At 40.1% G+C, this 15,374-nt stretch overlaps 1 protein-coding gene across 3 annotated transcripts in view; it reads left to right on the forward strand.

Moving 5' to 3' along the window:
* LOC142593160 (protein ELYS-like) overlaps positions 1 to 14,880 on the forward strand; it is a 50,906-nt gene extending 36,026 nt beyond the window's left edge. For all 3 annotated transcript variants that reach the window (XM_075706689.1, XM_075706690.1, XM_075706688.1), the window contains exons 27-36: positions 128 to 323; positions 1,635 to 1,832; positions 3,140 to 3,569; positions 5,185 to 5,287; positions 6,166 to 6,272; positions 6,974 to 7,161; positions 8,634 to 10,479; positions 11,260 to 11,393; positions 11,850 to 11,956; positions 13,528 to 14,880. In XM_075706689.1, coding sequence (XP_075562804.1) covers positions 128 to 323; positions 1,635 to 1,832; positions 3,140 to 3,569; positions 5,185 to 5,287; positions 6,166 to 6,272; positions 6,974 to 7,161; positions 8,634 to 10,479; positions 11,260 to 11,393; positions 11,850 to 11,956; positions 13,528 to 13,720 — 3,502 coding nt within the window. In that variant the 3' untranslated portion in view covers positions 13,721 to 14,880. The remainder of the gene's footprint in view (positions 1 to 127; positions 324 to 1,634; positions 1,833 to 3,139; positions 3,570 to 5,184; positions 5,288 to 6,165; positions 6,273 to 6,973; positions 7,162 to 8,633; positions 10,480 to 11,259; positions 11,394 to 11,849; positions 11,957 to 13,527) is intronic.
* Positions 14,881 to 15,374: the final 494 nt, after the last annotated feature.

The following is a 15,374-nucleotide window of genomic DNA, read 5'->3' on the forward strand; positions in this document are numbered from 1 at the left end:
CAGTGAGGGCTCACCTGTGTTTCTTGTTCATTGTTTTTCTTACGTATGATCTCAGATTTCTGGAACGCAGCATGATTTTTTCCCTTTGTTTATTTGTTTTCATATTTTGAATTGTGTATCCTAACAGATTGCTGGATTTGGTGGTTCGTCCTGTTCCTTCATGTTCTGCAGCACAGGGTGGTAGCTGGCAGTCGCCATGCAGGGCTTCTACTTCATTTGTGGCATTGAGCCCATTGAGATCAGATATGCACGGTTCCATCTCACAGAAGAATTTTTCAGGAGCATCAGAGCTGAATTTACTAGAGACTCCTCTTGTGGTCAAGGTTTGTATTTTGAAAAAAACCCAGTAACAGGACAGGCAACCAAACCAATAAGCCTGTACACTTTGTTTAGAATGAAACCAGCAAAGTATTTAACACAAAGAGTGTTGGATTTGGGTTGTGGGATGTTTTCAATATGCATGTGGTTATTGCTTATACAGTCCTTTTGGAAGCAGTACGCTGGGAACAGTCTTGAGGAGGGAAAGTTTAGTTCTGAGTTAATTGCAGTATGCACATGGTCCCACAGCTTTGTGAAATACACTTTTTTTTTTTTTTTTTTTTTTTTTTTTTATTGTATGGACCAAAGTAAGTTAAAGTTGGACATGTCAATGTACTTAGATACCGGAAGATGCAAGTTGTAGCTTAACCACCTCATTAATTAAGTGCTCAATAGCTCTGTATAGTTTGACGTGCATACCTACAAGCAGGAATGTACGTATATGCTTCCGTTTCTTAATCCAGTGAAGTGAATGACAACTAAGCGATGTCAGTGAAGTGATGTCAGTCTCTGCCAAATTCAGTGATGGCTTTTTGCAGTACTTTCAGTTATTAATTGTTTGTGTTTAATCGGTGTTTCCGTTCACTGTCGTCAAACTCTGTGATGCAAGGAAATAACATTTGACCTGTCTTCTTGGTGCTGATGTTTTTGCCTTTGCCTACCTGAACAAAATAGTTGTGGTCTCTTGGCGTTACCGCCTTTTTCTTCTTCTTAAATAGTGTCCATATCGTTAAGCTCGTTTCATTATCCTCCTTCAAAGCCCTGTCAGTACTGCAAAATCTTTTTTGAGCTAAGAGGACCTGAACGCTTGTAGATGAAGATGTGGAGGTATTTTTACAGCGGCACCACTTAATTTAGTGTAGTGCGCGGATTGATTAATCAGTGAAAAAAGAAGCTATTGCTGTTGCTTTGCTGATTGCCATTTTGCATGGCAGAGTTTTCAGTCACTGTATCTGGGGTAACATTTGAGGCTGTGTGCCTTTTAGAAGAGCAGTGTAGAAATGGCAAAACTTAGATAAGATAAGATTGCAGACAAGAAGATGCCATATCTTTGTTTCTTCAGGAAATCAATTTGAAAAATAGCATTTTATGTTGGCTATTAAAAAAGAAAAAGTCAAAAAGAGACATAAAAAGCATGGGGTTTTATTGTTAAGATTTTCATACCTTTGGAGAAAGAGCAGTGCAGAGGCTAAGCTTTGTCCTCTCTGCTGGTACAAACTGCGTTTGTAATTTAAACCAAGGCTTTTGACAAGGGGAGTCTTCTCTCTTGAAGACTGAACTGGTTTTAAAGCAAATTTTTAAATTTCTTTTCCTAGAGAGCTAAAGTTTTGGCCACATCTGCTTCTGGTTTTCCTGGCTTTACTCCTCAGTCTATTCTCAGATCCAGCCTTCGCACCACACCCCTGGCAACTCCCTCTGCATCTCCAGGACGATCAGTTACTCCTCCTCTACGAGCAAAGGAGCCTAGAATATCTTTCAGGGAAGAGAACTCGAGTGCCGAATGGACTGTTGGGGTAAGCTGGGCTTTAGTTAGTGGTTTTTACAGTTGAAGGCTCTGTGGGCTGTGATTTGATTTAGGTTTGTTTTTTTTTTCGGTTAAACTTTGCCAAAACTCGTTATATTGAGAATTGGAATTGCAAATCAGAGTGGCAGGCTTGAATTTGTTCAAAAGAGGTTATATTAGACCTTCTGCGGCATCATGTGCGTGCAGGAATGTATTCATAATAAATGCCAGTGACCTTGGTGGTTTTTACTCATGTGTTGGTAGGAGCTGTGATTGTTCCAAATTGCTAGTTCAGCTTCCCGCTATATCTTTTCAAACGGTGGTATGGCAGGAAGGTAAGGCCTATAGGTTGAGCCAGTTGTTTGGGTTCGTTAAGCTTTGTGAGGTAAACACCTTGGAAAGCAACAAAAGTCATGAGCTGCGTTTGCTTTCAGTCTCTCTTTTTGCAAGGCTGGGTTTCCTTAAATTCTGGTAAAAACAGACTCCTGATGGAGAGCTGTACTGTTGTCTGTTCTCCAGCCCTACGGTTCTGGGTTTTGCTTCTTGCCTTGCGCCGGGAATAGCATTTGTATAGTTGTCAAATGAAGTTGGTCCATCTGAAAGTTGCCCCCTTGTACTCCTCCTTTTGTTCTGTCAGTCTGAATCACCCTGATTCAGCTCATCGTGTGGTTGCCAACGTAACGTACCAAAATTGGGGGCAGAACCCCTGGGGCGTGTGCTGGTATCTGCATGTATGAGTTTTCCGTACAAGTACTAACAAGTTGTTGTACTCTGGTTTTGTAATACCTTTTATTGCCTGTTATCAAGAGCTACTCAACTGTAACAAGAGGCTTGCTCTCCTAGATGAAGTTCTTGCTGCTAATGCAGCGTGGCCAGATTAATTTACTTGTTCCATGCTACAGGCACAGCGAACCCTAAAACATTTTAGTAGCGCATACGAGTTGAAAAGGCAAGGATCGGAAAAGAAAAATCTTGAGTTACGATTTAAGGTATGCAAAGCTCCCTCTTGAAAACACAGTAGTGAAGCCAGTGAAGGGCCTTGAGGTGACAGTATAGGCAAGCACTTAGGAGACCCACTTCATCTTAATTCTCCAAGGTCGTGGAAACTCAGTAAGCAGTGTGATTAATTTTTAGACTCAGCTTTAAAAGCTCAGGTAGTGCTAGAATGAGAATTAATTTTGTAGCGCCTTGCTTAAGGTGACACAGAACTTGCAAATACCATTGTATGTTTTTCCTTTTTTTTTTTTCTTGCTTTGACAAAAAGCATATACATGTTACTGATTGTGAAGTTTTTTTCTCTTTAAAAAAAAAAAAAAGGTAACAGAAGATGATAAAGGAGTATCTGGAGCTTCCCCTGAGCGTCATCATGGAGTGGTGGAGGATGCTTGCCCTGAAAGTAGAGATAAAACAACTCTGTTTACTGTGTGCCATCCTGAGGATGATGGTGCTGAAATGGAAGAGCCTTCAGAAAGCATACCTGGAGACGGTTTGGAGAAAATGGATGTCAGCCAAGAAAGCAGTAACTTCTCTGCCAGGTCAGACCAAACTACTTTGGAGTATCATGATGCAAAATCACCTGGCGATTTTGAAGATGATGTCATCTTTATAGCTGCTAAACCAGCTAATTCTTCCACTGAAGAACCTGCCGATTCTCGAGAATTGGAGAAGGAAGACGACAGCGAAATGCTTGAAGATAAACCTTTCCAGATGGAACAACCAGATTCATCAGAACTAAGGAAGGAAGCTGGTGTGTTTCATGCTGTGATAACCTATGTTTCTGAATTTTTCAAAGGTCTTCGAAAGGTTAAACTACTGATGAGTGCAGCAGTTAACAATGAGCGTTCACAAGTGTCCTACGCACTTCTTCTAGGCTTTTAAAACTGTGATTGTGTTTGGAGTCCTTTTTTAGGTATCCTGGACATTATGAATGTATGCTGCTTTTGGCTGGTGTGTAATTGCAGCTGAGAGGCAGCAGTGATTTGTGGGAGTTTGGAGGGGGATACAAGTTGAAACCTTAGGCTTCTGGTTCTGTTCTAGGGGAACTTCTGTAGGCCGCCGGTTTTTCACAGCAAGTTTAGTGTATGGCATGCTTTGACTAGGTTGGTTTTTCTTTTTTTTTTTTTTTTTTTTTTTAACCACCTTTTTAGTGCTCAGTTAAATAGTCGCCTTCTGTGATGAAGAGCTGGGAATGAAATTAGTGCAGGAGCGGGGAGAAGGTGTGGAAACACAGCTACAGTCAGTGTTCAGAGTGCAGTCCGTTCAACTCTCAAAAAAGCTTGCTGTTCCTGGGATATGTATGCAAGTGTCAGAGTTCTGTGTCTGAGGTCTTGAAACAGTTCGTAGCAGTGAGTGTGTACTCCAGTATCAGTGCATGCCACGCAGCCCGATTCAGCCCTAAGTCTGAGATGATTCTGGAGGATCCTGGAGAGTGAGTGTTGCAATTGAAGTTCCTCAGCTCCTTTTCTTTTTAACAACCAGGAGTGCTCGGGTACGGACTCCGTGTACGTGGGTAAAAGGGACTCTGCAGATGTGTTTTGAGCAAGACGGTTCAAAACATTTGCCTGTCCTATTTTAGATGCCTTGTGTTCGGACAAGAAATCAAAGGTGCTTTTCATTAGAAAGCATGATAAGGTAGTAATCATTAAAGAATAACCTTGTGAAGAAACTTTGTCATTGCTGGACTGTGGTAGAAACAGTTCTGTACCATTCCAGTACTCTGGAAGCATTAGAAGGCAGTCCGTATAGCTCTTGTTTGGGTTGAGCTAGCAAAATTATCCCAGTCCTGCATAGTGTCTGCAGAGGTTGTTGCTGGATCTGGAGGGAGCAGACAGTAGAAACAAAGAAGAAAAGGAGGATGTTTCTAAAACTGAATCTGTTGAGCTAAAACCAGGTTAGCAAGCAGTTGGGTTTCAATAGCACCAGTCAATCCCTAGAGAAAAGAACAAGAAAAGACCCGAGGTGCATTCTTGTGGAAGAGGGGAAATGGAGTCAAGAAAGGACAGAAGCATTGCTGGAATGAGCTAAGTATCCATAGAGAAGTAAGAAAACTTACTACCCAGTTTTAAGGAGGAGGGATGTTTTCTGAGGTGTTTATGTTTTAGGTCAGTAACATACCAAGCTTAGTTTGTAAACAGACTCTCAATGGTCATTTTGTTTTCTTGACTAAAATTATGCAGCAGGCCTCTTGTTTTACTGGAAAGAAGAATTCAGACCTTCTGTCCATTTTAAATCTTGGTAGCATTGTTTTGTTAGATCACTATCCTAGATGAAATGCATAAGGCTCACTTCAAAATCATTTTAGCATTTTAAAAGAAATGATGTTAAGTGCAACAGGGAAGTCATCCACCTGTCTGTTTCTGTAGGATTTGTGGAAGAATCAAACGCTGGATGTCTTACCCTTTCTGAGGATGGTAAATTGGCATTTAAAGCTGCTGAGGCTGCTACTTTTGGGACTGCAAGTGAAGGGTAAGTTTATAAAATAGGTACATCTTTGGGTTCACACAATATGTAACTGTTGGCTTTCCCGTGTTTGAAAACTATGATTTTGACCTGGTGTTGGTTCTTTGCTTTTCTATTCCTTTCTGTCTGTGAACAGAATTAATTTGGCATGAATAGAAGTCAAATTGACTAGCTGTCAGTTTGAGCCTTTTTTCTCAAATCATTGCAGACCCCAAAGTATGGTGAGAAAGACTTCATTCAGCAGGCTATATAAACCTTTTTACAGTTTGAGGGTTACTATCAGTTACTCTGAACATAAGCCCTACTTTTGTCTGAAAATTGTGTAGCTAAAAATTACACCGGAGATGCCCGTTACATTAGCAGGTTTATTTTGGGGTTTGAATACTTTCAGGCAGTATTTTACACGCTTAATTTCTATTTTCTGGCTGTGCTCAATTAGCATCTATTTGTTTATGGAAAGGGAAGCAGTTTTCTCAACAGATATTTTAAAAGCTGCAACTGCTTAGTGATAAAGACAGAATGTTAGCAATGAAATAACCCATAATTTCAAGTGGTTACTTGCACTGGTACAAACTTCTGTTCATTTTTTTCTAAACCTCCATAGCAGTTGCAATCTTTCTGCAGAAGACACATTATTCTTTAATACAACTCTTGTTACATTATTATCTAGTGTTAGATAGCTGGGAAGAATGTCAAGTACTTGATTTGTTGCATAAAATGAGTCACGAATTGAATGTAGATATGTTGGTAAAGGAATTTCGAAGTTTTCTTAATTTTTTTCTGCTTTGAAACATGAAGATTTTATAGTGAAGAAGTAATTTGTAAAGCTCTTCAAGGTTTGTTTTGAAGCTTTATGGTGAATTTCTCTCTTTCTGTTTGTGAAGTGAAACAGACCACCAGGAGTCCAAAATGTCCTCTGCATCAGAAGAAAAAGCCGTACCAGTTGGAACAAATCCAGAGCTTTCTGAATCCCCGGAGGCAGACAGTGAATGTATGTACAGCATATTGGAGATGTTATGTGAGTTAAGGTAGCTGAACTCCTGAAGTAAAATGTGTAGTTTGCCATACCGCTACAAGTGTCTCAGATTGAAGTAGTGCTAGCATGTTACTGCTAACTTTCATGAAACTGTAGAGAGAAATACCCGCCTCAAAGAAAGTCCTTGTGGGAAATGCATACGGAATGTCCCTGTTCTTGATAAAGCTATTGAGAAAACAGGTAGAATTTAAAACATTAGAAGGAGAGATCAGTACTTACTTTACTGTTGTACATGGGTACTGATCTGTGTGCTATGGCATCTGCTGCTTGAGTTACTCTTTGAAAAGATGATGCATCCTTGGTATTCGGGCTGTGAAGAACAACTAGCTATCAGTGTGCCTTTCCAGCCACCCTTTCCTCTGTTGTTGTTCTTCTCTGTGGACTTGCCAGCCAATTTTCCCATTCTTTTTTGTTTCTTTTTTGGTTGGTTGTTTTTATTGTGGGGTGTGTGTTTTGTTTGTTTGTTTTTTTTAAAACTGTAGGGCTGCCTCCTTTTCCAGATAGGTAGTTCTGTCTTCTAGTTCTGGAGAAAGCCCAAGATACATGTCAGGATGGAGAACTGTTTTGTTGGCTGCTGCTCCCTCTGTTGCTTCATGTTGCTTAAACCTGTGTCATTTATATAGCAGTTAAGTTAGAATTGTATCAATCTCTTCCAGCTGTGATAAGTATCCTTGACAGTGAGGATGTGGTCAGTACTCATTTAGCAAATCGCCTTGAGGGGAAGCATATGGTGGATTTGCCTAAAGAATGTAACCTGGAAGCAGCTGAAGTTGACGAAAATGTTCCTCTTCCGCAGGAAGAAATAGCTGTTTCTAACAGTGTTTGTAAAACAGAGGAAATGAATGTGAGTAACCTATTTTCCCATTTTCTACAAAACAGACACCACTTTGCAAACTGAGCACGGTCCTGTCTTACCGACCATTAGAAGACACGCAAAAATGTCTCCGTTTCTTTAGCTGGTTAACACAAGTTAAAACCTCATTACGTAAGGGCAGATAATGCTTCCCAGTTTTTACTTGCATTAAAAAATAATCCAGCCACCAAGCCAGGAAAGATGAAATTATTATTCTACCCTTAACTGGTTTAGTGGCGGACTTGGTAGTGTTAGGTTAATGGTTGGGCTGGATGTTCTTAAAGGTCTTTTCCAACCTAAACAATTCTATGATTCTGTGTTTTTCTCCTATGTCTTTTCTGTTTGTATAGCACAGAATAGAACCTGTCAAGACTTGGGCCTTTGAGAGCTGTAGTAGTAAAAAAAAAAAACCACCTTATTTTTTTAAAATAACCATGCATTTGTTTGGTTTGCTAGAACTTAAACGTTTCTTCTTTGGCATGAAAAATAAATAGTTTTGATGTTAAAGGCAGCAAGAAGAGTTGGGGAGTGCAGTGTTTTGATACTGGTGGCCATTTAACAAATGTCAAAATGGTGTGGGAACCAAAGTCATTTTCAGAATGATTTAGGTGCTTAGATCCTTTACTGTTTGTTCCTTATTAACATAAACAGAATTCCCAGTAAGGAGTTAATTTTGGTGTCAAGATATTTCCAGCTACTTAAAACTTTTTTTTTTTTGTGAAACCATGTATTTTTAACATCTAAACTTTGTAAAATACTCATTTTAAAATATGTTGTTCATATGGACTGAAAATGGGAACTAGAGATTCTCCAGCTGTCCCAGGTTACGTAACTGATACTACTTTTGTTCTGGACATAAAAGCTTGAGTATCTCATGTGGCTCTGGAAGGAAAGAATAATTGCTCAGTACAGGGCACTACAAGACAGGAGATGGAGGTATTTAGAATATATGTGTTGCCTCACGCAACCCAAGTGATCTCTTAAAAGTGCAGCGTTGAGTTGCCGGCTGTGATACCTGGCCGGCTTGACTAAGTGTTGCGGTCACAACTGTCATGAGTGAAACTTTAAACTTTGGGGTCATAATTGTATTTTACCCTGTTAGGTGCAGAGTCAGTCACTCTGTGTGGATTTGTAGTCAGTCGAGAAAGTACTGCAGTGTGATGATACTGCCAGTTGTGCATACGGCTTGTATTGTAAAACTGCTCCCTTTGTTCACGGGTGGTGGCAAATGGTTAGTCATGAACAGAAATAGCAGAAACGGAGCATGTGATTGCACACAGCGAATAGTCTCTTCTCTGTCCCTTAAACGCATGAACGTTTATCTGTAGTAGAGAGTACATTGTATGTTTCTAACTTCACATTCAGTGGTGATCTGAAAGGAGAAGCAGCCTTTCAGCATCCTCGGTTTGAAGTTAGTCTGTTTGGTAATGAATAATGCATTAACAGACATTTTTTAACTTCAGGTTATTGAAGATAGCACGGTTAAGGCAGAAGCCTCAGAAGAAGCACCTGAAACATCACCATATAGTGAACTAGACCCATCAGGCAGCCTTCAATACGGCTATGATACTATAGAGCAACAGTTTGCATGTGATTTGCCTGATAAGAGAGAGAGTGAATGTGATGCAGCTGAGGGAGATGGAGAGCTTTTTATACCTCAAAGTAATTTTACTTTAGTCTTGGAAGGAGAAGAAGGTGAAGCGGAGGTGGGAGACCCTACATTAGTAGAAGCTTCTAAACCGGCTGGCACAACAACAGAGGAAGAAGCAGTGAACAATTTAGGACATACTGAAACCCAAGAACATGTTACAAACTCGGTGTCCACTGTAACTAGTGATCAGGAATCTCAAAATACTGCAGAGTCTCTCCCGTATGTGCCTGAACCCATTAAGGTAGCTATTGCTGAGAACTTACTGGATGTCATCAAAGACACAAGAAGTAAAGAGTTCACATCTGAAGTTGTAGAACAATCTATTCACGAAACCATAGGCAAAAAGGTAACTCGATTCCAGAAGGCAAAAGCTGCCTTAACAACTGTGCCAGAGGAAGGAGTGGAAGATGAAACCAGCGTACAGCAAGTAGAGCGTGTCATCACCCCTAGAACACGCACGAGGGGACAGCCGAGTAGAAGTCTAAATATTCCATCGGGCGGCGATCGGCAACTACTGAAGACAGACAAGCCGCTTTTGTTAGGACTGTCTCCTAGGAGAAGTACCAGGCGAACCAAAGAAGTGCCGGAGACTCGTAGTCTTGAAAGAGAAGACAGTGCTTCAGAGGAGCGAAGCCCTGTGATCGCCGTTACTCCTAGGAGAGGCAGGAGGCCGAAACTGGCTAATTTAGAAAAAGTAGAAAGCAGCCATTCTGATGGACAAACGTTGTCCGTCAGTACGCAGTCCATAGCCGTTACTCCAAGAAGAGGAGGATTAAGGAGAGCAAAGGAAGCTGCATCTGAACTCTTGGAAGGGGCTAGTGAGGAAACTTCTCTTGCTGAAGGTAGCATTATTGCTTCTGGTGCTTGCAAAAGGACTAGAGGAGGAAAAAGTTCAGCAGGAGATGAGGAAACGGGCCAGCCTGACAGTGATCCTAAGATAAAACTGGCAGTCAGTCCCAGCAGAAGTGCAAGAAGACTGAAAAGCATTAATTTACAATTCAGTGAAAATACTGTCAAGGATCAAGAGGTGCAGCCTAGTGACCAAGTCCTGTTAGCCACGCCAACTAAAAGAGGCAGAAGAAGAAAGATGAGTTCATCAGAAGTTTCTGAAAGTTCTGACCTTGATCTGTGTAAGTCATCGCTTCCTCAAACAGAATTTAAACTTCCTGTCACTCCTAGAAGAAGTGCTAGGAAGGGGGCACAACATGTCTCAGCAGACACAGGATCTACCTCTACTCAGGAAGACATACCTTCAGGTGGGAAGGTGGAAATCCTTGATACTCCTAGGAGAAGAACAAGAAGAGTTCCACATGGTAAACCAGAAAAAATGGATACTCGTGAGCAAACACCTGTACAGCCAACTGAGGAACCAACCACCCCCAGGACTACAGTAAGGACAGGGCGTCGGGGCAGAAAGAGACGATCAGTATTGGAGGAGAGCACAGGGGAGGAGGCCTTCCCCCAAGGGCCTGGTGGCAGTCCTTTGCTGCTTGAAGACAAAAACACACCAGGACCTGAGGAAATATCAAGAACTTTAACAGATCGAATTACAAGAACCAGATCCCGCAAAACTGCCATCCATCAGAAATTGTCTGTTGAGGAAAGTGAGTCCTTCCTTTTCTCTCCTCCTCTCACAAAGCTGACAAAGGGATTCAAAGGTAGGTGCTTTGTGTTCATGCACAAAACAGGGCCTATTGCTGTCTTGTAAACTACGTGAACCAGGCTGCAAGGATGGCTTGAAGTATTTTAAAGAACGTAACCATGCAAAATAAAAAATTTGGAAAGAGGCAGTTAATCTTTTTTTCTGAACTCTACATGAGTGGCTCACTAGTTTTGGTAGAAGCAGATGAGGAGGCTGATTTGAGTAGAGTGAAATGAAATTTAATCTGAATTTTTGTCGTAAGCTTAATTTCTATCAATTTGGAAAACTGGAGGGTATCTGTTAATAATGTGATTGCCATCCCTTCCCCACAGTGGAGAAATAAAGGAGGCATGCTTCCCAATTCTGTTCAGTTTTTAACTTAAAAGGAGCTGCATCTTGCAACACACTATATGGCTGTTTAATTATGTGATTGTTTTTCGTGGGCATATGCTTTGTTAGTGAAGTTGCTGCACATAGGGTTCTTTTTATTAGACTACATGATAATTTTTTTTGGATGTTGAAGGACAGGTAATGCCTCTTGAGAATATTATCTTTGATTATGTAAGTGCAGGTAAAATCGCTACACTGGCTTATTTTTGTTTCACAATTTACTGTAAAAGAATGGATTCCAAGAGACAGTTATTAGGGGAAAAATACCTCGACATTGAATGTTTATAAACCTGATTTGACCTTTTATTTCAGGAAGCTACTGTGCTCTTGATTATCAGCTGTAATTTAATGTCACCGTCCTTTATGTATGATATACGTGCATGTTAACAATACATTGTCTTTTTAGCTGGAAAAGCAGACAGTCCTGTGCAGCTTAAGGATTTAGACCCAGACTTGTCTTCTCAATTTGTCTTTTCACCCCCTCTTTTGAGGTCAAGGAGAAAAAATGTATCTAGCATTTCCCGAATTGTGAAAGAGCCAGTAAGTAAAAACTCTAGTTGTCTCATGTTCTTGATTTTTGCTCTGTACCGCTTTTTCAAATCATACTTTGCAATGCTTTGCCTTTTTCCTGGAAAGTATGTCTAAAAAGAGAGCTTTAAATTAATCAGCTAAAGAATTTTTTTTCTTCACAAAAACTAGCTACAAAAATCAATTTTGAATCTATGTAAGTCAAGAATTAATAAGTATTGCTTTACCTTTAACAAAAGGCAGAGTGGCTTTCTTTAAACTTACTCAGTGTGTTATTTGTTAATTTCAGAATTTGAACTTTTAGGATGGTACAATAATTTGAGATGGAAGGTTTGTTTTTGCAGAGAGAAATTGTAATGCTTTTGGAAATAACTTTGTCATGATGTCTTCATAAAAGAAACCTTCATTTGTATTCTGTAGAAGTGTAAGAACTTGTGCATGAGTAACATTTTTGTTTCCTTAACATAGGAGCTTCCAACTAAAGAGGAAGAGGATGCCAAATCCATAGAGTCTGTGGGAAGGCAAAAATTGAAGAGAGGTAGAACTGCAAAATCAAAAACGAAGAAAGCAAGCAAGTATGAAGTTCTTTTTGAACACTTATTCGCATTCCTTTATTGTGGCAGTGATTCAGCTGTTAGCCACCTAAATTCCTCTTCTGCACTTGGCTGTGCAGTTCTGCTCTGGCTTTACGAGCCTGTCCAGCTTGCGGGCCTAATAGGCACCCTTTTCCCCACTTAATGGTTTAGTTTTCTAATGGAAACAGAAGGGGGAGTGGATAGAAAAGGGCAAGTGGATACTACTCTTCGCAGTGATGGCGTGCTCTTATATTGTCTTATTCCACCTTATGAAATCACACCCTTATGGTCTTTAGTTCCCCATACAAGGCAGGAGGGGGTCAGACAATGAGTAAAGAGAGCTGCTTGTTTCTGGACATGTTTTCTGGTTCCTTCTGGAAAACTGAGGACATTTGCCTCTGAAAAGGTGGGGTTGGGGGGTTCTAAAACCTCATATGAATAGTGACTGAGAATGCTTGGGACAGTCTGGAAAGGAATGAAAGTAAAAGGAAGATTATTTATGTACCTTTTCTGCCTTGATCCTGTCTACAAAGAATCATAGAATCATAGAATGCTTTGGGTTGGAACGGACCTTTAGAGGTCATCTAGCCCAACCCCCCTGCAGGGAGCAGGGACAGCTTTAAGCGGATCAGGTTGCTCAGAGCCCCATCCAGCCTGACCTTGAATGTTGCCGGGGATGGGGCCTCTACCACCTCTCTGGGCAGCCTGTTCCAGTGCTTGACCACCCTCATTGTAAAAAATTTCTTTCTAATGTCTATTCTAATCTATTCTTCTTTAGTTTAAATCCGTTATTCCTTGTCCTGTCACAACAGGCCTTGCTAAAAAGATTCTCCCCATCTTTCCTGTAGGCCCCCTTTAAGTATTGGAAGGTTGCAATAAGGTCTCCTTGCAGCCTTCTCTTTTCCAGGCTGAACAACCCTAACTCTCTCAGCCTGTCGTCATAGGAGAGGTGTTCCAGCCCTCGGATCATTTTGGTGGCCCTCTTCTGGACCGCTCCAGCAGGTCCATGTCCTTCTTGTGCTGAGGGCCCCAGAGCTGGACGCAGTGCTCCAGGTGGGGTCTCACCAGAGCAGAGCAGAGGGGCAGAATCACCTCCCTCGACCTGCTGGCCACGCTGCTTTTGATGCAGCCCAGGATACGGTTGGCTTTCTGGGCTGCGAGCACACGTTGCCGGCTCATGTCCAGCTTTTCATCCACCAGTACCCCCAAGTCCTTCTCTGCAGGGCTGCTCTCAATCTCTTCATTCCCCAGCCTGTACTGATACTGGGGGTTGCCCCGTCCCCGGTGCAGGACCTTGCACTTGGCCTTGTTGAACCTCATGAGGTTCACACAGGCCCACCTCTCCAGCTTGTCCAGGTCCCTTTGGATGACATCTTGTCCTCCTGGTGTGTCAACGGCACCACTCAGCTTGGTGTCATCTGGAAACTTGCTGAGGGTGCAAAAGAAAAAAGAAAGCCCATAAATAATTCTTTGGCATTGATTTTGTAATTACATGGGGGTTTTTTTTCCCCTCTACTAAATACTGCTGGTAAAAAAAAAAAAAAAAAATTTATACTTCCCTTTCTTTTCAGGACCACAAGAAAAGAAGGTTCTTGGTCACCTCCACCAGTGGAAATAAAATTAATCTCTCCTTTTGGAAGTCCGGTGGATGGAACAAAGAGCAAACAGAAAGAAACTGCAGATGTGGCAGAGAAGACTCTACGAAAGAACAAAAAAAGACTGTCTAATTTTCCAAAGCCAGTTGTGTGCCGGAAGATGCTGTAACTGTTTTCTAAGTTTATAATGTACACCACTGTTTGTAAAGTCATCGAAATTATGTGGATTAGTAAAAAGAAAAAATCATCTAATTTGGAAGAGATAATTTATATAAATTATTGTAAAATTTCATAAACAAATGGTCTTCAATAAGTAACTCCATATGGAGTGTGATTTCCTCAGTCAATGCAGTTTTCTATTTTATATTAAGACTTCATACGTTTATATAATATGTAAATACAGCTTATTTTAGGAATGTTAAATAAAAATGGATACTTCACAATATGCTTACTGTCTGATAGCTTTTTGAGGGAATAGTGGGTTGAATGGCCTGTATCACTCAGAAATTTTAACGTTGGTTTGCAAGAGTTGCTGACCCTGAAAAGTGAGGCCAGGAGCTTTTTAAGCTTTTTAAAAGTTTGCTTAGAACTCCTATAAGAAGTAAACATCTAAAACATACTAGTTTAAATTTTATAAATGATGTTTGACCTTCTGGCACAAATAATTGGGCTCACAATACAAACTGGTAATTCCTTACATTCATGGTTAAGTTGTACTGTATTGAAGTCAGAATGTAAACAATTGTGTATTAAGCTGTGCAATATTTTTTTTTGTATTTGTCTTAAACTTCGGCAAAGCTGCTCTTTAGTGCATAAAACTAGATCACACCTCAGATGTTTCACTATTTTTTACAATTTGTTGTCAGCAAAAAAATTAACTCTATAGAGGGTGTGATGGCTACAATAGCATATCAAATTTAAAGGGGTATTACCCACATACTTTGAAATTTGAGCCAAAATTATTTTCATAAGGTTAACAGGAATGCTACTGTAATTGAAATAATTACTGTCTGTAAACATATTTTGCAATATTTGAAGCCTGCATATCACAGCACTGAAAACCGGATGGTAAAGCTAACATAATAGGCTGAAAAAGGTACAGAAATGTACAGAATTCTTAGTTACAAACCATGTTTTTGAATAATTATTTCATTAATAATCTTGGGTTATGGAGTAAATGTCCCTATAAAGCTTCAATTTGTAAAAATAAATTAAAAAACCTATTCTTTTAAAAGCAGACATGGAAGTACTATTTTGATGTGCAGTCTTATAGACAATGGGTTATTTTTATGTATGTTAATTTATATATGGATGCAACTTTGCAGACTACAGAATGGTGGAACCTGACATTAAACTTTTCAATTAGTAAAAACTACTATGGTTACTCTAAGAAATAATTTATTGGTTAACTAATACCTTGTACATAATGGATGAATGTATTAATAACAGACTAAGCTTGTAAAAGAAGTTTCTTCTGGGGCCATGATTTTTCTGTCTCAGAACAGGTCATTCTAGAGAAGCAGTTGCATGCACTTGGATAGTTTTTTCCTTGGGAGTATTCATGACTGAATGAAAGCTTAAAAAAATGCCAAATGTTGACAGTGTGAAAGTGGCAGTTCGAATGAGACCTTTCATCAGGTTAGTAATTATTTACTTGAATATTTTGTACTTGAACTACAATACAAATTTGGTTAAAAAAGAAAGGAGGGGGGAAGTTCTAGCAATATTTTTTTAAATGCACATTGTACAGAAATGCAGTGAGTAGCTCAGAAAATGGGGTAAAAGGTGAAACTTTCAAAACTGGAAAAGAAAATGGGCATCAA

Source organism: Pelecanus crispus, chromosome 3 (assembly GCF_030463565.1).
Source record: "Pelecanus crispus isolate bPelCri1 chromosome 3, bPelCri1.pri, whole genome shotgun sequence".
Classification (NCBI taxonomy): Eukaryota; Metazoa; Chordata; class Aves; order Pelecaniformes; family Pelecanidae; genus Pelecanus; species Pelecanus crispus.